Source organism: Herpailurus yagouaroundi, unplaced genomic scaffold (assembly GCF_014898765.1).
Source record: "Herpailurus yagouaroundi ecotype Mexico unplaced genomic scaffold, PumYag 188, whole genome shotgun sequence".
Taxonomy (NCBI): Eukaryota; Metazoa; Chordata; class Mammalia; order Carnivora; family Felidae; genus Herpailurus; species Herpailurus yagouaroundi.
Window position 1 is genome coordinate 30,382,394 of NW_024412419.1, and position 22,624 is coordinate 30,405,017.

The window sequence follows — 22,624 nt, forward strand, 5'->3', positions numbered from 1 at the left end:
CGACCTGGAACTGGAAATGGAGAGAAACAGGAAACAGAGAGGAAGAATCTAGAGGCTTGGAGGGGGAGGTATGAGAGAGGAAGCAGCTGGGCTAATGGTACTGCCATGAGGTCCACAGGGGTAGGGCAGGGAGATGGTTTCTGTCTTCCATCTTCTGAAAGACATTTGGTCCAGTAGGTGCCTGACTCCCCAGATCTGACTTGAGAAGGAGGAGCCCCCTGGGAATTCAGAGTTGGAAGATGATGAGCTAGGGTTTAAAACCAAGGTCATGAGAACAGGAAAGGTGACCTAGGGAAACCAGAGGGCTTAATCGTGAAGAACTTCCAGGGTGCCTGGGAGCCTTAGTCAGTTAAGCATACGACTCTTGAGTTCGGCTCCAGTCATGATCTCATGGTTTGCAAGATTGAGCCCTGTGTTGGGCTCTGTGCTGACACAGTGGGGCCTGCTTGGAATTCTCTCTTTCTCTCTCTCTCTCTGCCCCTCCCCCACTCTCTCTCAAAATAAATAAATACATTTTTAAAAAGTGAAAAAACTTGAAGAACTTCAGCACTAAATAGGTGGAGAAGCCACCTGAGGATACCAGACAGGAGGGATCCGGGCGGGGTTGGGGGGAAAGAGGAAAACCGAGAGGCAGGTGAGTGCTACAGGCCCAAGGGAGCACCCGCAGATTCCCCTGGAAAGTCGCTGCAAGTCAGCTACCAGGGCGCTGTGAGCCCCAACCCAGCTGTGTGTGAGAATCACCTGAAGACTCAAGATGTCCAGTTCCTGCTCATACCTACTGAATCCCACTCACCCTAGATCTTGCTACTCAGTGTATGGTCTGGCCACATCAGCATCACCTGGAGGCCTGTTAGGAAGGCAGAATCCCACGCTCTACCCCAGACCTACTGAGTCAAGTGATTTCTTTGCACATCAAACCTTAAGAAGCACAGCCCAGAGAGATTCCCAGGCATTCTTATTTGTTGAAGCTGCATAAGCGACTCTGATATATATCCAGGGTTAAGAAACACTGGCCTAATGTATGAGACAACACAAAGCATTAATCTATAAAAATTGTATCATGTTGGAGAAAACCAAAGCAATTAAGAAAATTGGTAGATTGATTCCCGTAGACACTATATCTTACCTTTTCTTCCTCGTCTTCCAACCTCTGCCCTCTGTGACCGTAATAAATTGTTCATGCTGAACATTTAGTAACTCAGTTCTATCCTGTAGTAGTGATGCTATCTTCATATCGGCATGTTTTCCTCTCAATACGAGAAAGCCGCTGTGTCTCAGTGAGCACATGCGCAGAGCTGAAAGCCAGATCAGTAAAGCATTCTGGGCAATGGGGAGCACAGGTGATTCCAATGTCAGCCATCAGGTAGTAGTAAAGAGACCTAAGCAAATAGAGAGCATCTCAACTTCTTTAAAGCCTAGCTATGAAGTGAACACTTGAATCCTGAACGAGGTTCAAGTTGTAAGAAATGAGAAAAAATTGTCCATGAAGAAGAGGCTCATTGCTTTATTTAAGTAAGCTCCACACCCAACATGGGACTTGAACTCCTGACCCAGAGATCAAGAGTCAAAGTTCTACAAACGGAGCCAGCCACGTGCCCCGTGGGCTTTATTTATTTAAAAAGAAAACCGCCTTTAGAGTGCCTGGGTGGCTCAGTCGGTTAAGCATCCAATTTCGGCTCAGGTCATGACCTCCCGGTTCCTGAGTTCAAGCCCTGCATCAGGCTCCTTGCTGTCTGAGAGGAGCCTACTTAGGAGCCTCTGTGTCCCTCCCAGGCTCAAAAATAAACATTCTTTTAAAAAAAGAAAGGAAGTCACTTCAGGGCCTTATTCTAATTAACAGTTATTTAAAAAAAAAAAGTTTTTCATTTCAAAAGAAACTAATCTACTGACATCTAGAAGAAAAAGCCCTGTTCAGGAGTGCTTCTCAAACTTTAATGTGCACACAGGTCACCTGGAGGTCTTGCTGAAATGGGGATCTGATTCTGTAGATCTGGGTGGAGCCTGGGAGTCCTCATTTCTAGCAAACCACAGGTGCCTGCCTGGTGAGCGGCAAGCCCTGAAGAACACCACTGCCACCTGCTGGCAACAATTCTCATTGCAAGCTCAGACATAGGAAAGAATGGGCTGGCCCTGTGTGGGGTACATCAGTAGCCCTAGAACTGTTCTGCTTCTCTTCTGCTTTTTCCCAGGCTTCTGTGACATCTTTAAGCTTCACTTCTTGATTTTATTTGATTCCTGTAATCTTCATCTCAAGGATCATGCTTGGGTATAGACAGTTTGGGGGCAGCAAAGGACAGGGGAAGCCAGCAGAAAAAGAAGAGTTGGCCGGCACTAAATGTCCAGGCAGACAGGAAGTAAAAGTTTGCAAGATCCACTGATGAGCCAAGGCACTGATTCCAGATGGAGCAGAGTCAGCCAGGCCCAGAGAGGTCGCTGTCATCGCCTACTTCTCCCCTCGCTTTCATTGCCATGCACCAGTGCAAGATAATGAAGCACATTCTCAGATACAATTTTTTCCCTTAATCTGCCAATTCCGTAGTATCACTCTTTAATAAGTATTTCTCATCAAATCTGCTTAAAACTGTGTCAATTCATGTCCATTTCTTGTTCTCATTATATATATATATATATACTTTGATTGATTGGTAGGTAGATAGATATCCCTCCCTGCCCACCGACCTCCTTCTGGGGAAGGGAAGACCCCAGTCACATGGAAGCAATACAACATGCATTGGAGAGAAGAGAAGGCTGAGAGTGGCCTCATGGGCGATCCTATGGCAGCTTAAAGAGATCCAGGCTTGTTCAGGCAGCTGCGACCACCAAGCACAAAGGGCATCACTGGTCCTTGTGTCCTCATGGATGCTCCAGCCCAGAAATTCCCAATTTTACTGTCCCCCTCTCTTTTTCTCCACGTGGAACTGTGCTTTGAAATATTTTTGTCTCCCAAATTGCAGTTGTTAAACAATTCATTCCCCATTTTTTTTAAATGTTTCTTTATTTTTGAGAGAGAAAGAGAGCACAAGCAGGGGAGGGGCAGAGAGAGAGACACACACACAGAATCCGAAGCAGGCTCCAGGCTCTGAGATGTCAGTGCAAAGCCTGACGTGGGGCTTGAACCCACAAACCATGAGATCGTGACCTGAGCTGAAGTCAGACATTTAACCAGCTAAGCCAGCCAGGCACCCCTCCCCGTTTTTTTGTTTTTTTGTTTTTTTGTTTTTTTTTTTTTATTGATCAAAGGGATACATACCTCCCAATAAGAACTTCTGATCAGCTTTGAATAATCAGTTTTATCATACTAAGGTGATGCAATTTCAGTCGAGAGCAAAGAAGACACTATTAGCCTATGTGGCTTTCCACCAATTTCTACAGCATTTGAGAGGCCGAGAATAGCTCTTCGCCCCCACCTCCAACATAACCTCCATATATTCATGGAAGTCCAGGGATCCTAGCCAGAAAAATGTCCCAGTCTTTATCACAACTAAAAGAAAGGGAAAAATTCAAAGACTGCTACAAACAAGTACTGATAGGTGTAGATAATTCTATGGTTAATTCTATGGTTGCCTTACCCAGGGACATGAGGAGAAGATTGGTATTAATTTCTCATTCTACCATTCCTGCCCTCCCCTCCGCACTAGCCTTGCTGATTTTTTCTTGCCTTTATAAAGACCCAACACATAATTCTACAAAATTAACATGAGAGTTAGAGAGCACAAGCTCCTGAGACTCAGTCTTCGTGAATTCTACATCTAGGGGTCTGAACCTATGTGGTCTGAGCCGAGGAAACCATCCTCAGGATTTCCCCAAACTTGAATGGGAGGTCATTGCTTCTGAAGTCTATCAGTGTGGCTGGGGCAGAGAATTCTAAAACATTTATAGAAATAAGTACTAGTCCAAGTGTCCCGGATCTTGGGGCCCAGTGAAAATCTGTCAGGAATATAAATAAGTGAATATACCCTGCATCTTGCCACTTCTTTTTATTTTCTTTTCATTGGATTCTCGGGGTGGGGTGGGGAGGGCTCTGATGGGGAAAGAGGGAGGGGGAGAATGCCCAGGTTAATGCAATGAGAGATCATCAGAATAACAGACCCCTTTTCCATTCCTCAGACTGCAAAATTGACTTGTCATTTGTAATTGACGGGAGCTCAAGCATTGGCAAACGTCGATTCCGAATCCAAAAGCAGTTCCTGGCTGATGTTGCCCAAGCTCTTGACATTGGCCCTGCTGGTCCACTGATGGGCATCGTTCAGTATGGGTAAGTGCTGTGAAACCAAGTGGCGTCACATACTTAATCTTGTGCCACAAATAATACCAATGCATCCTAGAGCATAAATTCATGTCTTCCCTAATACAAATGTAAGTGAAAGAAACTGAAGCAATTCAGGTGCCATTTAAGAAATCTGATTCCTCCAGAAGGGAAGGACAGGTTAATGAACATTTGGAGGTAAAGGGCATTTGCACTTCCGATTGGTACAGAGGATATTTATCTGGAAGGAGGAGAGCTGGAATCCAGTGTTCGCTCTGCCCACAACAAGCACGTGGCCTCAGGCTAGGCCTTCGCCTCTCTCTTGTCCTCAGTTTTGTCATCTGTAGATGAGGAAGGTGGACCGTACCATGTGCTCACTCCTGCATACAGACAGGTAAGATGCCCAGAAGATATGGTGTTCTAGGTTGACCTTTCTCTTTTCTCCATATGACCTTAGGCCTCTGCACTGGTACCAGAAGAGCTCACCAGGCAATGGGGAAGAATGGGCGGGGAGGGGAGTGGTCTCTGTCAGTCAGCTGAGCACCAGGTGCCTGTCCCCATTCCGTTCTATTATTTTAGCTGGGGTAGAAATCGAGCATTCATACTGACATCCAATCTCAACCTCTTCTTTGGGATAATAAGCCCATCTTATTTCATTATAATACGAGAAACCTACTTCTCCCTGAAGCAGATATACAGATATTGACAGGTAATAAGCAAACGGTCAGAAGAGCGAACAAGCACAAATCTCAAATAATAGATGGACTTTGACCAGAAACCATTAAGGGCAGGATAGTTATCTCCCTTTCCACAAAGGACTCTCAGACACAAGATGACCCCTTCTTCCCCGCAGACCCACGGCTTAACCTTAGCAGCAGAAACTAACACAGACCTCTGTGCCTGTGGCTCAGAAGCTTCAGTCACGACTTAATTTCTCTGCACCTAAAAAGTAAAAACATGTGTACCTGACAACAACCAGAGGGTCTCCAGATCCTTTGGAATTCCCCAAGGATCTCCAGGAGCTGTATTTTAATCAAGGCTGTTATCTCAAAGACCTTAGAATATTTATTTTTCAATTGTCAAAAGAAATAATCACAAATCCTTTGTTTTCATAAATTTATAGCATTTGTACTTTTAACATTGAATTCCAATGACACGTTTAGTACTATCTTGTATTCCTCTGAAGAAAAATTAGTAGATGAGCTACCTGGCCCTTGTATATAGTCAGAGTCAAATATATGAAAATAACCAATTGCGTCAAATGTCAACTCTCAAGGGATCTATCTTGAAGACTTTAACTTGAAATAGAAAAATGAGATTTTTTTGGTCATTGTTTTGTTTTCGAAATGTCAACCTATTTTCATTCCTACGTTACTTTTTAAAGATAGCAAACGGAGAGCAGGCTTCTCTAGGGAGGAAGTGTAAGCATTTTAGTGCCAGATGTCCCCGGTCAATTTTATTGGGGGGTTCAAAGCTTGGCGCGTCATCTTGCATTAAAAATAGCTGCTTTAAAAGCTGTGTATACCAAGGGTTATAGTATAATATGAAAATAAGGTAATAAATATGTCAGGGGAAAGAAAAATGGGCGGAAGAATAGTGTTGTGTGCCAGTGGGAAGGCGGATGAACGAGCAAATGTAGCAGGGAAGGAAAACCAATTCAATAAAGGCTCCTTCCCCCCAGAAAACTATTTCCCCCCACGTTTTCCTAATGTGATCACCATTTGCAGAAGAAGAGTTACCTCCATGCTTTCCAATTTCGCTTTCTAAAAATGCCTTTGCTATTCATCTTTTTCTGTATCCTGGGTCCTTATTAATTTGGAGCACTTAAGAGAAATTGCATGTTTTCCTTCACTTTATGTACTCATAGAAGCGAATCAATCATCTGCACCTTCCTTCAGCCATAGGGTGGGCTAGAAAGCACAACAAACTGGTGACAGGATGTCTTGAATTCTGGCCTGAGCTCTGCTGTGTGACCTTAAGCAGGTGCTTTAACCTCTCCATGTGAGTGCTGCCATCTGTGAAGTCCTGGGGGCGGACGGGATGATTTATTAGGGCGCCACTAGCCCTGATGTCCTGTGATTCAGTGACTGGCTCTGTACTCGGAAGACACCCAATAAATGAAGGTTGGGCTAACAGACTAAACGAGCCGCCTCTCCCTTCCTTCCAGCCTTGGTTCCAGTTAGGTGGCGTGGTCAGTAATGACCTGATGTGTTGCACGGAGGTGATGCATCTTTCATTGGAATGTGGGGAACACAATAAATTGGAGGGCGGTATAAGAAGTGTGTGTGAGGTGGAAGGGAAATCCGTGTGCCCAGCTGAAATTGCTTCTGATTTCAGCCCCCTGGCTTCCTTCCTGAGGGGGCTCCCTTCAATCCTTTCTTTACCAAATGGTCTTAGTGCATCTAGAGGGAGGGAGTGGGGCAGGAAAGGGGAGGAAGCAGAAGTAGAGGCAGATGTGGGGCCTGTGTTTCTGGAAGATGAAAAGCAGGAAGGGCCAGTGTTTGGCTGATTTGGTATCTGATCCTTCTCCTGGAGTCTTGGGTCCTCAGTGGATTCCAGTGCCCACCTTAGGGTCACTGGGATCGCATTGCTTTCTCAGGATCACAGAGCCTTGGGGCCATAGAAAGTCCCGCGTGTTATAATGAGGAAATGAGGCTCTACAGGAAGTGCCCAGCCTACCAACAATGAGCGCTCCGAGGAGAGGTGTGGGCTGGGAAGAAGCTGGCCAGGCAGGAGTCCCTGAAATCTGGAAACTCTGCTCATACGTGCCAGGCTCAGAAGATTCCTTCCCCGCATTTCCTTAGGAGGGCTGCGTCAGAATTTAGACTTTCACGGCTAGATTTAGGCTTTTAAATTTAGAATTTAAGAGACTCATACTATTAACAGGAAACAAAAGGCAAATATGAGATAAAAATACCGGAAGTATTAAAAATGATCTGATTTACAGGATGCAGTGCTCATTCCGAATCCTGATTCCCAAGCATCCTACACAAAGATCTTTTGGGTGCAAGAAACAGAAAATCAGTCCAGGTGGCCCAAGGGAAGGGGGGTGATGTCACGGGACTGACAAGTGGTTGGTCCTTCCCTCTTTGCCTCTCTGCGTCTCTCTGTCCCCTCGATTCCCCATTCAGCCGAGCAGCGGGCTCGCAGTCTCTGCTCCTCCGCACCTTCACCTTGCACTTCCTGGGCTTCTGCTCCTGATCCAGACCAGGGGAGGCCTCAACCACTGTGGTACCAGCATGCTCCCACGTCCCCCCTCCCTGCACATGAAGAAGCCTCTAACCCCCAACCGCACCAGCCTTCCGGCAACCACAGAGTTCATTCCCCAATCATCACAGGCCTGCTGTAAGAGAGGCGGTGCTGCCCTCAGAGAGGTTGAGTGACTTGCCCAAGAGCACACAGCTAAATGCATGACCACTGGGGAGAGGGCAGGTATTAAATCTTGGGTTAATCCCTACAATGTCAACCAAAATTGACTTCAAAGCAAAGATTTTGCTCATCTGCCGAGAAAGCTTCTGATGATTGAAGCTTTCCACCAAGCTGAAGACTGAAACGCTGTGCTTGAGCAAAAAGCCTAGGACCAAGCCCTTGTTTTGCAGCTGAGCTCTGATTTAGAAGTGCACAGCCAACAGGCTCGTGACTGCACTTAATACCAACAGGCACACGGAAAGGCTAAACGCAAGGACAGCCGGAGCAAGTGGCTAGTAGGTGAACTCGAGCCGGCAGAACGAATGAAACCAACACACTGGTGTTTTCACTGCAGCCTGGATCCGCATGTGCCTCGTGCCCCCTGACCTTCGACATGATTTTGTTTTAGCCCCCAGTTTCGGTACAAATGGAACAGAATTGCACCTGTGCTTCTGAACTCTGTAATCAACCCTAGGATATCAACATTCGAAAACAGTTACGGAACAAAGCCACATGTTGGCTTTTCTTCATTTCAAAATGAAATAAGACTTTTCTCTGCTCATTGCTCTGTACCAGTCGTCCAGTGAGGTAGAAAGCGGGCTGCACTTTCTTACCCTTCTTACCTATCAGCCCTGGACTGAAGACCCTCAGTCGTACACTCAGCGGCTCCCCTCCCTCCTTCCCTGCCTCCCCACCCCCCGCAAAGAAAGGATGCCCAGAGACTCCCGTGGATCAGCTGAGCCCCCGTGCACAGGACAGTCAGAGTGGAGGGAAGAACCAATGTGAGGCCTGGTGTGGCAGGAAGAACAGTGCCCCCAAACTCGTCCACATCCAAATCCCTGGAACCTATAATTATGTTACCTCACAGGGCAAAAGGGACTTTGCAGATGTGATTAAAGCTAAGGACGCTGAGATGGGGAGATTATCCTGGATTATCCAGTGCCCCAATCTAATCACACGAGGCCTTAAAGCAGAGAATCTTCCCCAGCTGTTATCAGTCAGAGGAACATATGCCTATGGAAAGATGGTCAGAGGTGTGAGTGTTGACTTTGAAGATGGAGGAGAGGGGCCACAACTAAGGAATGCAAGTGGCCTCTAGAAAATAGAAAAGACAGATGGACCCACCCCACCCCTGCCCCCAAGCCTCCGGAAGGGAACGCAGCCCTGCCAGGGAGACCCGTGTCAGACTTCTGACCTCCAGAACCGTAAGCTACTGAGCGTTTAAGCCCCTAGGTTTATGGCCATTTGTTACAGCGGAAAGAGAAAACGAATATGCCTGGCAAGGAGGACCATTCTGTCACATTCTCTTGAGTCTGCAGCAAAAGAGGAGCGGGCAGGGCTGGAGCATGAGACATGGCTCCAGGGGGCTCAGAGCAAGAAGCTGTGGCCCAGGCCCCGACTGCATGCTAGTGTCACCTAGGGGGCTTCACAGATGCCGCTGCCCAGGTCCCATTCCAGACTGAGTAAGTCAGAATCTGGTAAAAACCCAGAAGCTGATATTTTAGTCTGTAATTTCAGTCTGTTGTTGAGAGTCAGGCACAGCTCGGCTTCCCAGGAGCAGAGTGGCCACGCCGTCCAGAACTCAGATCTCTCCCATGCCCACCCCATTCTCCTCATGCCCTAGTCTACACTGCCTTTACAGAAACCAATGGGGCCCCCGAGCAGCCTCTCCAAGGGCCTAATGGAACTTGTAAAGACTGTCTCTGCCTTCCTCACAGGACCCTTCTCACAGGATCACAGGTGAGCCTATGTGCCACACTCCTCAGGGACACAGTCTCAAAGCTGAATGAGCTATGAATAAAATCTCCACAAGGAACCCTATGCTTTTTCTATTCCTCACCATTCAGTTCTCCCAGAGGTACAAATAAAACACAGAGTGCACCTGACTTCTACCACTTCCCTTTCAGCGGTCCCCCTTCAGCCCCCACCGCACGTTGGCTGGGTTTATCCCAGGGCCCCCCCTGAGATCGTTCTCCCTACATCCCTAGATCCCTAGATCATTCTGCTAGAGAAGCAGATGGCCACCCCCATGCAATTAGAACCACTTGGGGAGCTTTTGAAAATCCCAATTCCCCGACCAAACCTCAGATCGATTAAATCAGAATTTCTGAGTGTGGGACCCAGGCATCATTAATTTTTAGAGCTCCCCAGGTGATTATATTGTGCAACCAGAGAGCTCAGGCACAGATAGTCCCACAGGCTTGTGCTGTCATCTGGTGAATCCTCTCCCAGCTCTGTGCCTACAGAGCTGCCTCCGCTCCGTCCTCCTCCTCCTTTTCTCTGCCTTTCTCATGCTTCCTCTAGACTCCTCAGCTTCCCCTTATCACTGGCAGCGCACTGCTGATTTTCTTGATGGCGTGGCATCCTCTAAGACATTGCTTCTCAACATGGGATCCACAGTATCATCTGGGAGAAAGGCAGAACCTCAGACCTCACTCTAGGCCTATAGAATCAGACAGGATCCCCAGGAGATCGGGTGCACATCTGAGCCCAGGGGGTGCCAGCAAGTGTGTCTGTTGCCAAGACATTCCACGTTGTAGTGCTTCCGAGCCCTGTGATGTGGTCACAGACGAGCCAGCCTGAGAGTCCGTTGGTTCCAGAGTGACTCTCAGATGAGCAGATTGCATGTCTGCTTTTCCCCCATAAGGAAGAGGTACTCAGGTCAATTCTCCACTTTTTGGTGGGTGGATTGAATTTGTTGTCATTAGTGACAAAAAAACACTCATCTAAAGACAAAATTTGATTCTGAGACCCTGCTTCCCATCTCTGATCCTTGGAAGTGTAAGGCCAGTGTCCTTTCAGAAGGGGCTAGTTGTACAAAGTCCTTCAGCAGATTGGCCCAGGCCACCGGGTGGACCATAGCTCTCGGTCCTTTGAGAGGATGGGGGCAAAATCATTTCTGTTCTGAGCCAGGTAATGCGCTAAAGGAACAAGTTTGCCACCCAATCTGTAGCCACCAGCATGTCCTTGGGTGGCCAGGGTCACCCTAGAACATCCTCCTGATTTCACATGGTACATCTCAGTGACTAAGCCCATGAATCATCACATTTTAGCATTAGTAACCTTAAGGTGATGCCTTGTTGGAGGAACCCGTTTTGAAAGGTTCTTGCTCTATGATCAGTTAATATGTCTCTACTGGCATAAAAATTCATTTGAGGGGCTCACGCAGTGTGACTGAAAGTATTATGGGGGTAAAGCAGTAGCCTCTAGGACTAGAACTGCATGGACCTTAGGACTGAAAGGGCTTCATTAGTCCTCAGACCCCAGGCCTTCCCAAACTTTCCTAAGGATAGGATTCGCCTGGATCCCTAGTTGAAAACAAACAAACAAATAAAAATTCCCACTTCCAGCCCAGATCAACTGAATTGAGTTTCTGTCAGCAGGAGATCTGGTACCTATGTAGTTTAACAAGTGCCTCAGGTGAGTTGCACCAGCAGGAAAGCCTGGAAACACTGATATCCATCCCAATTCCCTACCCCCTGGTCCCAAGCCTTCCTAGGAATTGATCACCTGGGGCCATTTCTGACAGGTATTCTTTTTTCTTAAACATGCACAGACTCATCATTTCCTGTCACATAAATTATTCCTTTCCATGCACAAATTCTGGCTCCCTATAATTTCTCGTCATTAGTTTCTTTTCCAAACAGAACAATTTGTTATTTTCTCCTTGAGCTATAAACCTTTTTTTATTTTCTTCTCTTATTTTCAAAGGAAAGCTTTGAAATCGCTGAGGGAAAAAAAATTGTTTTCCTTTAATGAGATCTTGTAATAAAATTACTTAGATGGAAATGTAGTGGCATACCTCTTTGAACTTTTTAACTAGTCTGTCTCTGAAAAGTAACCTGGCTCTGGTATCAGGCCACCAGCCCGTATATCCTGAAAAAGGATACATACACCCATGTGTTCTAGTACCAAGAGCTGCTACAGTTTGCAGATTTAAGACTTATCGCTCATCCCTCTGATTTAATTACATTTCAATTTAATAAAGATTTATTGAGTGTTTACCATGCACTAAGCTCTATGCCATTTGTAGGAGATGCTAATGTGAAATTCTTCTAAGTGGTTTGATTACATTTGCCTATAAGTCTCTTGATGGATGGCTCAGTTGCTTTGCCCCTAATCATAATTTTAGCATTTGGAGAGTTTCAGAGGTCCTCTGATCCAAACTTTCAATCTGCTAAAAATAAATCAATAAATGTGATAGAGATTGTGTTCTTCAGGACTTCACCATCTAGTAAGGGAGGCAATATTTTTAAAAGAAATAACATTAAATAAAATTAAAAGCATCCATTCACTGGGTATGTGAATAGCTCATCTGTCTGCCTCTGTAGATGGATTCATCCACCTCTATGGTATCATAAAGGAAGAGAAGGATCAGTGTGGAGCCCAGAAGCAGAGTGTTCAACTCCACCGGGGATGATCTGAGAGAGGAAAGGACATTTGAGCTTTCTTCCTTTCATTTATTTATTCCACAATCACCTATTATCACTTGTACGCTAAGCACTAGGGATAGGAAATACCGGGACATAGCGCCTGTTCTCAAATAGGTAACAGTCGATCCTCCTGACTTGTGGCTTCCATATTTGACAGCAAACTCTCATGGTACTTTTACAGTCATCTGCAGACTAGCACAGCATAGGGGTGGGATTTGAGTGGCTAGACACACATCCCCAGCCCAGGTCAAACAAGGCAATGCTGTGCCTTGTTTCAGCCGCCATGCTATAAACAAGTCTCCTTGTCACAATCTATCTAGTGCCACAGTCTTCATATTTTTGTGCTTGTCATTGGTTATGTTCACTATTTGAAATGCCCCCCAAATGTGGTGCTGAAAATGCTATCTAGGGTTCAGAGCACAAGAAGGCTGTGATGCACTTACCAAGACACTACAACTGTTTGATAAGTTTCCTTCAGGCATGCATGACAGTGCGTTGGTCATGAGCTCAAAGTTAATGAACCAATAATTCAGTACTTTCAGAAAAAGAAAGAGGAACATCGCTGATATGTGTGTGCTTCTGCTCTGGAAAGTTCTAAGGTAATATCTATAATGTCTGATGAAGCTATGAAAAAGATGGAAAAGTAGCTGAACTTATGAATTCATGAAGTGAAGACTGATTTGCAAAAAAAAAAAAAAAAAAAAAAAAAAAATGGTGGACAGCATTGTGAGGCTAAAAGCCAAAGAAATTTATGGTAACATTACTCAGGGTCAGGAAACTGTTAAACCCTTCTCAGCTGTGTTTTATTAGACATAAATACTGCATGTAATTAATTATTTGTAAGAAACATATATTAAATTAGGTGTCTTCCAACAGAAACGTACATAAAACAAGTTTATATATCGATCTGCTGATGAAAATGTTGTGACCAGAGGCCCACAGGAACCTAAGCGAGTATTTCCCCTAGGAGCAAGGGCTCAGTATTTGCTAATGTGATGCTCGCAGCAACTTTATAGAACGTAACTACTGCAAATAAGGAGACTTGGCTGTAAATGTAGATTGGGAAAGAGACAGGTAATCGATTGCTCTGCGAAGTGATGAATATCAAGACAGCTTCCTGAGCAACATTCCAGGGAATGCTGTGGACGTGACTAAGTGACTAGGTTCTACATTTAAATATTTTTTTCTGGAAAAACTTTCAAAAGAAAATTTTATGTTTTTGCCTTTTAAGTTATGTGTGTATGAGCAATACTTTATGATTAGCTATGATTTCTACACGATCATCTCACATATGCAGGAAATCCTGCAGAGGGAGAAAATCTAGCCCACAAATCAGTTTCAAATGTAATTAAAATTTGGTGAGTTTAAAATTGTACAACTATGGAAGTGTAAGTTGTGTTATGTTTGGTAGACAATTTACATACTTACCATTGGCAATATCCATTTTGCAATTTTTAATTTTATAGCCCATAATATTTTGTTTTGGTTCAACTCGTATTTTATTTTTTAGGCCTTGAGAAAATTCCTAGTCCTTGGTAACCAAGGGAAGATCAAGACTGGGGACTCTGAAGCCTATGCAGCTCAAGGGTCCTGTGAAGAAAAAGAACACAAAATTACAAATACAAAATTAGGCCCCTTGGAAGAAGTATTATTAGCTCCCAGGTTAATTTGCCTCTGATCAGCATGTATAGCCTATTGAATAAAAGGTCCTCTGCATAGAGGTGCCTGGGTGGCTCAGTCAGTTAAACATCGAGTTCTTGATCTCAGCTCAGGTCTTGATCTTGGAGTCATGAGTTCAAGCCCCACATTGGCTTCCACACTGGGTGTGAAGCCTGCTAAAAAAAAAAAAAAAAAAAAAAAAAGGTCCTCTTCAGAGGCCACCCTGGGTACAGGAAGACCAGGTAGGAAATTCTAGCAGTTCAAGAAAGGAAAGATCAAAGTACAAACATGGGGATGGAAAGGAAGGGAGAGATACAAGAGATATTTATGAGGTTGGTCTGATAGGAAATGTCATTTGATGAAGGAGGTGTCAGAACATGTCCAGCATGTTTTCTGCTGAGATGACAATGAGTCAGAAGAGGAAACACAGAAGGGGATATGAGTGGTTGGATGGAGCAGATTTAGAAGATAAATGACTTCAGTTTTGGAAATATCAAACCTGAGGTGGCTGTGGACCGCCCCCAGGCACCACACAGTGCATTCTGGACAGAAATGGATGGAAGTCATTTTATGTCTATCTGGGGCTCAAGACAGAGCACCCACCAGTGTGCACCAGACAGCTGTTGGCATGTGAATGGTCTCTGAACCCCTGGTGACTGAAGTTGATGAGCTCTCCCAGGGAAGTGCATAAATGAGGAGGGAGACATGAGGGAGATACACTCTGGGCAACACCATCATTTAGAGGTAGAGATGCACAGAAAAAGAGGAAATGTTTGTTTCTTCATACTGTTCATTGAGAACCTGCAGGGATTACATACTGTGTATGGTGTTGAGTTAGAGGAGAGCAGAGTCAGGTATGGAGGTTGTCAGCACCGGGCAGGGTGACAGGGAGCTAGAGGTAGAGGGTGAGCACAATTTGGGTTTTCCAGATGAGGGAGTTAATGAGCAAAGTCACAAAGCTCAAAAACCAGGAAACAGTAAGCAGCTCTTTCCAACTAGGATATAGGTTATCCTGGGACAAAGACAGAGAGCATGATATGAACATTGTACGTTGGCATTAAATTATGGATGGGCTTTTGAAAGCCAAAATATGAAGTTTAACCATGGGAGCCTCTGATGATTTTTGAGCAGAGGAATTTTACTCTCAGAGCTGAACATGAGGAAGAGGTTTTTAGAAGATGTGCATACAATTGGCTTTGCACAGACCAAATAGAGACTCTTATAATAGAAGCAGTAAGAAGCAGGGTGCCTGAACTCAGAGGGTCACTGCAGACATATGGAGGAGGGATGAAAGCAAGTGATGGTGTATAGAGGAACTTGAAGGGTTTTACTGATTGGACTCACAGGCCCTATGATGAGCAAATAGCGATGGGAGTCCAGGTTTTGAGTCTTGATGGCCAGGGGGCAAGTTCAGCATTCACTGATTGATCTGCAAAGCATATAAGCCCCAAAACCCTTGATCCAGGAGGGAGAGAGAAATCTAACCATGGAAACCACAGAGCTCCTTCTCTGTGTGATGCCTCCTCCCCGTCCCACACAGGGCTTGTGTTACTGCAGCCCATTCATGAGGACCCACACCATACTTAGGTTGAGAGTAAGGTCGGGCTCAGCTAAAACGCCCACATTTCCCCATTCTGCAGTTTGCTTTGTTGTTGTTTGTTCTTGTTGAATCCTAAACTAGAACTTGGTTTTCATCTGGTGGCATTTCTCTGGTTGGGTTTGGCCCCAACACTCACGTCACTGAGCTGCTTTTAAACCTCCCTCATCTTCCCTGAATGGAGCCTGTCCTGCCTCTCACCGAGACAAGCATGCCTTCTGGGCACTTTGCTTTGGTTTGGTCTGAGAACCAGCCCATGTCCCTCACGTTTACTAATAAAATGGAGGACAGAGGGTCACACTGCCAGTCTGCAAGAGTTCTCCTCCGACATAGATCACCTTGAGATACCTAGAAAAGTGGGAATCATGGGCGGAGTAGGGAGGGAAGCAGGGAGAGAGACAGAAGATGTCTCCTCTCAGTCCTAGGGAACTGGCTTCCTGGTGACCACACTGCCAGGTCTCCTAGAGGACTTGCTAAGAATCCACTGGAAGTCCCCTTGGAATTCCCACCTAAACCGCCTAAAGCTGCTTCTCCTGGGACCTACTCCAGGTGCTTGTGGAAAGGCTGCTTTTTAAAGTCTATTCCTGGAACGTCTGGGTGGCTTGGTTAGTTAGACCTCTGACTCTGGGGTTCAGCTCAGGTCATGATCTCACAGTTTCGTGACTTTGAGCCCTGCGTAGGGCTCCACACTATTAGTGCTTGGGATTCTCTGCCCCCCTCTCTTTCTGCCCCTTCCCCACTTGCACTGGCCCTCTCTCTCAAAATAAATAAATAAACAGAAAAAAGTCTTCTCCCTCCCCTTGAAGGCTTAGTAAACTGCAGGCATGACCTGTTACATGATTTGCTGGGCCCTGTTTTAAAAACTAAGGATTTCAAGATGGCAGCATCAGAGCACTGAACCGAGCACTGGCTTTTCTGGAGTGGGGGGCCCACGTGACCTTAGAGGTCACACTCACATGAAGCCGCGCCAATGGCTCTGTGTCAGTGCATCGTGAGATGTGCTCATACTGTGCTTCCCCACTTCATCGCGGCTGTGGGTGCAAACACCCACCCGATAGACCCCCCCCCCCCCAACCTGGTCATAAAACGTATCCACACCCTCTGCTCAGCTGCTCCCATGCCTGTATGCCCAGCTTACCCACAGAGACTCGTCTCTAGAGAAGGATTCTCCTTCCCTTTCTCCATTTAATTCACTCCACCTCCTCTCCAGCTGACCTTTTGGTTAATAGATTAAACTTTTGGGTAAGATTTGAATATTCTCACCCAGTCACAGGCACCACAAAATGAAAAAATAAAGGGATGTCCTCTCCTGGACAACACTGTTAAGGCGCAATTCCAGTGGAGGGGTGACCCAGGCAGTGGCTGCCAGCTGGGATTATCTCCCTGGAGAGGAGGGTCTGAGGCAACCTGGGGACACCTACACATTTGCAGAATCCCACTTGACTATCATCCTGGTTTTTTTAGAAATCCGAATGTCACAATCTTTGCTTTTACCTAGATGAGGAAGTTGAAGCCGAGAGAAGTTAAACAACTTTCCAAGGTCACACAGCTAGGAAATAGCACACTCAAAACTAGAACCCTGAGTCCTAAAACAGACCACTTTTCTCTACACACACTGAAGAGGACCCCAGTCCCCCCATCTCATTGTTCCTTCTGTCCACAGTGGGGCATTTTATGAAACCCAGCTCAAGGCTTTGAAGCGGCTTCCATTCTATTCATATATAAAAGAATAGACTCTGATTTCTGCTTTCCTCCAAAGGATTTTAGAGTTGGATTTTAGAGTTGATTTCTGATTTGTTTTCAACTGAATACTTAGATCAATCACATTACAGTAACGTAATCATGGAGTACAACTTAAAACTTCAGAAGACACCCTATATCCTTGATGGGATTAGAGTGGTGTCTTAATAAAACCATATACCTTTTTCAGCATATAACATGTTCTCTTTCCAGCTAATTTTTATTTCTTGTTCTCACTCTCCAGAGACAACCCTTCTGCCCAGTTTAACCTCAGAACTCACATGAATTCCCGGGATCTGAGAACTGCCATAGAGAAAATCACCCAGAGAGGAGGGCTTTCCAATGCAGGTATGTGACCGAATTCAGATCATTCTAGCTTGCTTCCACAGTTCTCCCTCTGTGTGATTGTCTTCTAACATCCTATATAGGAGGAGGAAAAATAATAATAATAATCCATCAAGAAATGACACACATATACAAATGAATTATATCTTTTCTAAGGTATCATCATGGATTCAGGGGTAAGTAAGAATCATCACCACACATATGCTGAAGAGTTCCAGCATGCCTAGTTCCTCAGGTTGGCAGCTTTCTTCAGGACAAGCAGGACTGCTATTGTAACTGTTTCCTAATTGACAAGCCATAAACTATTTAACATTAAATGTTATAACCAATTCCACTCAGAAAGCTCCACAGTGCCCCTTGGGAATCTTCTTCCAATGAGCTCCCCTGTTCTAGTGTTGACTCTGGAAACAGAGACAGGTTCCTTGTTTCAAGCTGAGTCTCCTGAGATGTCTGCACCTTGGTGGTTAGGGGTGGGGTGGGGGGTTTACCAGAAGTCCAAGTCTAGCCCTCAATGTGTCCAGAAACCATTTTGCCAGTTCACCAGGAGCTATCCAGACATTGGGGAACCCTTTCACACTAACCAAACTCAAAAGTTGCCAGTAAGCCTATGCCAGCATATCAATTCATAAATGGTAGTCTGGCTTTGGGGGCACTGGGAGGGCTGTCTACTTCTCAGGGAACCTCTTTGTATCATTGAAACCCAAAGAAATGGAGAAGTGAGCCACAGTTGCTTGGCATGGAGCACACAGAGAATAGAACTGACTCTGAAGGAATATCTTTGAAGTTACTATAAGTCTGATTATTTTGTTCTCTGCTTCATTGTACATCTCTGTGGACCGGTATGTTAGTATCTGGCAAATGAAAAGCCCTTGATCTTCGAAAAATGCTAAATAAACATTAGCCAAGTCACTGCTATCTGGGACCCCAAATCAGTATTACCACATTGCAAACGTAATAGACTTAATTTCTTTTTTTAAAAAAGTTTATTTATTTATTTTGAGAGAGAGACAGCATGTGAGCAGGGGAGGAGCAGAGAGAAAGGGAGAGAGAGAGAATCCCAAGCAGCCTCTGCCCTGCCAGAGCAGAGCCCGACATGGGGCTCGAACCCATGAGCTATGAGATCATGACCTGAGCCAAAGTCGAGTCAGATGTTTAACTGACTGAGCCACCCAGGTGCCCTGATAGAGTTTATTTCTGATTTGTTTTCAATTGAATACTTATATCAGTCATACTGCAGTAATGTATCATGAAGCAAAACTTTAAAACTTCCGAAGACACCCTATGTTCTTGATGGGATTAGAGTGGTGTCTTAATAAAATCATATACCTTTTTCAGCAGATAACATGTTCTATCCCTGCCCTGTACTGATCAGAGTTTGGGTTCAGAGAACAGGACCCATTTCAACTGGTTCAAGCAGAAAGGGGTTTATTCCTAGGTATTAAATGGTTTTGAAGATAATCAAAAGGACTGCAGAAATGAACTCTAGGTTGAACTTTGAGAGATGTTTTCTAAAGTCTTCCTGCAAAACTTGGACCTCCAAGGAGCTGCTGCCTCTTCCAAGATCAGGAAATCACATTCTCAATTCTGCCAATAGAGCCTCTTCAGGAACCTGATTTAGCCAGGAAGCCACCACAGTCAGGAAGTTCCTGCTACGGTGGTCAGCCCCCCAACCAGGCCTTGCCTGCTCCATTCACATGCACAGAAAGAATGTTCTGCACCCTGCCACCTCAATGGCAACAAAGCTAGACAGCAGACATAAGTTCCTCTGGCACCACCCAAGAAGTCAAGTACCCTACAGATGCTCATAAGCAGAAAGAGCAGAGTCCAAAATACAGTCTCTGCCTCTCTTCACTCTTCTAAATTTCATGTATGCACATCGATTCATGAAACTAAAATCCAGGGCTGTAGTTGCAAGGGAGTCTCAACAACGTAGTTTTCAGATTTCCAGCCTCTGCTTCCAAGATGTGCTAGAAGGTGGATGCAATGTGGGTTGAGCAGTAATGGACCATGGCCTCCAAATTTAAGATTGAGCGAGGCCAGGGGTGTGCTCTGTTTACAGGCATCTAACATTAAGCCAGAGGGGACTGCCAGGTGCCTTGGGCCTTGAGGGACATGTCCCTTGGCTGTGAAGGCAGTTCTCAGCAGCCAGGTTTTCCCTTAGCAACTGTGCTCCCTGCAGCCAGATCACATGGGTTTTCCAAGACTTTTCTCCAGCAACTGAATGTGTGATCATTTGATCCTTCTTTTGACAGGTTAAGATTAACCCGTGGAGCCAGGATATTGGCCAAAACCAAAAAGCATTGAGTGAAATAACGTTAATCCTAAAGTCTTAAGATGGTTCTTAACTTTTATTTAGATTGAAGACCCCTTTGAGCATATCCTGAAAGCTACTCCTCTACCCAAATAAATACTTTTATACACAAAATGTTGTGTATAATTTCAGGGAATTTGTGGATACACATGCCCATTGCCCCCAGGGGTCCACAGAGCCCGGGTTAAGAGCACCACCTTACTGTATGCAGCTATGCTAACTCTAGGGTGACCTGGTCATCCCAATCTTCCCAGGAACATATGGGGCTTTCAGCGCTTAAACTGGGAAAGTCCCAGCAAACTGGGACAATTGTCACCCTGCTTGACTGAAAAATCCCTGAGGTCCTATGTGGTGTGAAACATGTGCTTTGGAAAGGCAGGCTGGGAGGCTCCATTACATCTTACAACTGTGGCTTTCAGCTGAAATGGAAATCCAGGCCCAGAGGCCCGGAGTGACCTACCTGGGCCCACACAGCCAGTAGGCAGCACAGCCAGGGCTAGAACACAGTCCCTCAGTTCTTAGCAGGTGCGGTGCTTCCCTCGCCAGCCAGACCTGTGCCCCTAACAGGACAAAAGACACCACTCAACCTCGAATGTAGCCTTCCACACCCAGCAGCCCCTAGAGCACCAGGCTGGCTGACCCCCAGTGACAGGAGGTGGAGAAAAGGCTCCTGTCGCTCCAGGTCAACCCCTCCCACCCCATGCTCCCAGAAAGAGCATAGTGTGGTTCCAGCATGCAGGCAAAGAGGGGACCCTTTTATTCCCATGAAAGTCTTTCTCATCTGTTTGCTGGTCCCTAACACTTTTTTTTTTTTTTTTAAATAAAAGACAATTAGAAGTTAAAGGCTTAAAGTGACATGGGGGAGGGAAATGGTTAGTGGTCGTGGTTTTACAACATTGTGAATGTACTTAATACCACTGAATTGTACACCTCAAAATAGTTAATGTGGTTTTAAAAAAAAAAAAGTTGGTGGGGGTGGGGGGGAACCAACAAACAAAAGAAGAGAATGAATGGGTTTTTCTGGCTCTCTTTACACCACTGGGATCTTGCCTGCATTTCTAAGCACTCCAAGCATGAAGTTTCTTTTTCTTCCAGGCCGGGCCATCTCCTTTGTGACCAAGAACTTCTTTTCCAAAGCTAATGGGAACAGAGGCAGTGCTCCCAATGTGGCCGTGGTGATTGTGGATGGCTGGCCCACCGACAAGGTGGAGGAGGCTTCGAGGTTTGCAAGGGAGTCAGGAATCAATATTTTCTTCATCACCATCGAAGGTGCCACTGAAAATGAGAAGCAGTATGTGGTGGAGCCCAACTTCTCTCATAAGGTACGTAACTGCCCAAGGGACCCACCCACCGTCAGGATCTGCTGCACTTTGCAAAGCTGTAACTGCCATCAAGGCTGTTCTCCTACTTTCGAAGAAGGATTGAGCTCTCTTCTAGGTAGGGGAGCCTCTAGTGAGGGGCTAGTAAGTCTGGAAGCCAGACTTACCCTCTCAGAGCAAGACCCCACACCCACCTGGTGAACTGAGGCCAACAACGGCCCCTCGGGAGAAGCAGTGTCCCCAAGTCTCCAATAGAGGCTTCCCCAGGCTCTTTCCATGGCCACAGAGGACCTCCACCAGGCCACCTGGTGAGGCCTCATGTGAGCACACACACAGCCACATGTCCACTTGCTCACACACATGTGCATGCACACATACACACACACTGCAGATTAACCAACCCGATAAACAAGAAAAGAAAGGCATTGAATCAGGTCAGGCAGATCAGGTTTCCAAACTCTGCTCATGGTTTCTGTGGAGATGGCTGACAGCAGACAGGAGCAGGATAGACGGGGAGCCAGGCCTCTGCGCCCACTCCCCTGGAGAAGCTCACCTTTTGTATGTTTTACACAGTGGGACTCCACATAAACCTGCCTCCAAGGAAAAGGCCCCAGCTTGAAACGGAAAAGAAAGGAGGGAGGAATACGTTGGACTGGTTTGTCTTTGACGCCCTTCTAGCTTTGATGGTCTGTGTCTCCAGATCTCACAGGGCTCAACCTCCTGCACCAATCTGCTGACCACTTCATCGTCCTTGAAATTCTCATCTCCCTTGACCTCCAGGACACAGCGTGGCTCTTATCTCCTTTGCTCTCTCTACCCTTTCCTGTCTTGCACCCGACTTGCCCGGACTCAGTGCTTGGCCCTCTCCTTCCCTCTCACTGGGCTTTCTCCCCACAGAGTCCTCCCAGGCCACATCCACCACCTTCACTCACAAGTCACAAGCAACAATACCCTCATCTGTCCCCAACCCCGGTCTCTCCTGAGCTCTGTTTCCATCTGTTTCCAGCCAATTGACTTCCCTCCACCTGATGTCATGAAGAGCTTTGAATCTTGCATGTAAAAAGCTTGAGTGCCATCTTTCCCACCAAATTTATTCCTCCTCTGGACTTCACATGAATGGCCCCACAGCTGTCCCAGAGGCCTCAATAACTCCCAATGCCACCTCCCTGGGTCACGCTAGCACTCTGCATCTGGTCTGTCTCCCCGCTCAGGGCTCCCCAGTCTAGTTTAGATTCCACAATGAAGCCCAACTCCTGTTTATGGAGAGTTCTTCCAGTCCGGAGGGGTCCTTGCTCCAAACCCTTCATTGTCCCCCACACTCTTGAGGCCTTCTGGAGTGTGGTCCCGACCCATCTCCTGCCCACACCAAGCACCACTGCCCTCTCCCTCCATGACCTCAGCCAGTGCCTGGTGGGTCTCCCTCCTTTCCCTCCACTGGCTAGAACTCAGCTCAACCTGGACACTCATCTCAAATACCACCTAGTTCATGGAAAGTTTTATAAACCCCTTTTAGGTTTTTGCAAACCAATTAAAAACATTTCCTAGGATATTTTAAAGCCATTTCTT

The 22,624-nt window shown here is 46.0% G+C and overlaps 1 protein-coding gene across 3 annotated transcripts in view; it reads left to right on the forward strand.

The window, feature by feature from the left end:
- The window catches only part of VIT (vitrin), a 105,355-nt gene that overhangs the window by 76,289 nt on the left and 6,442 nt on the right, over window positions 1-22,624 (forward strand). For all 3 annotated transcript variants that reach the window (XM_040496509.1, XM_040496507.1, XM_040496508.1), the window contains 3 exons: window positions 4,108-4,255; window positions 17,328-17,431; window positions 20,835-21,061. In XM_040496509.1, coding sequence (XP_040352443.1) covers window positions 4,108-4,255; window positions 17,328-17,431; window positions 20,835-21,061 — 479 coding nt within the window. The remainder of the gene's footprint in view (window positions 1-4,107; window positions 4,256-17,327; window positions 17,432-20,834; window positions 21,062-22,624) is intronic.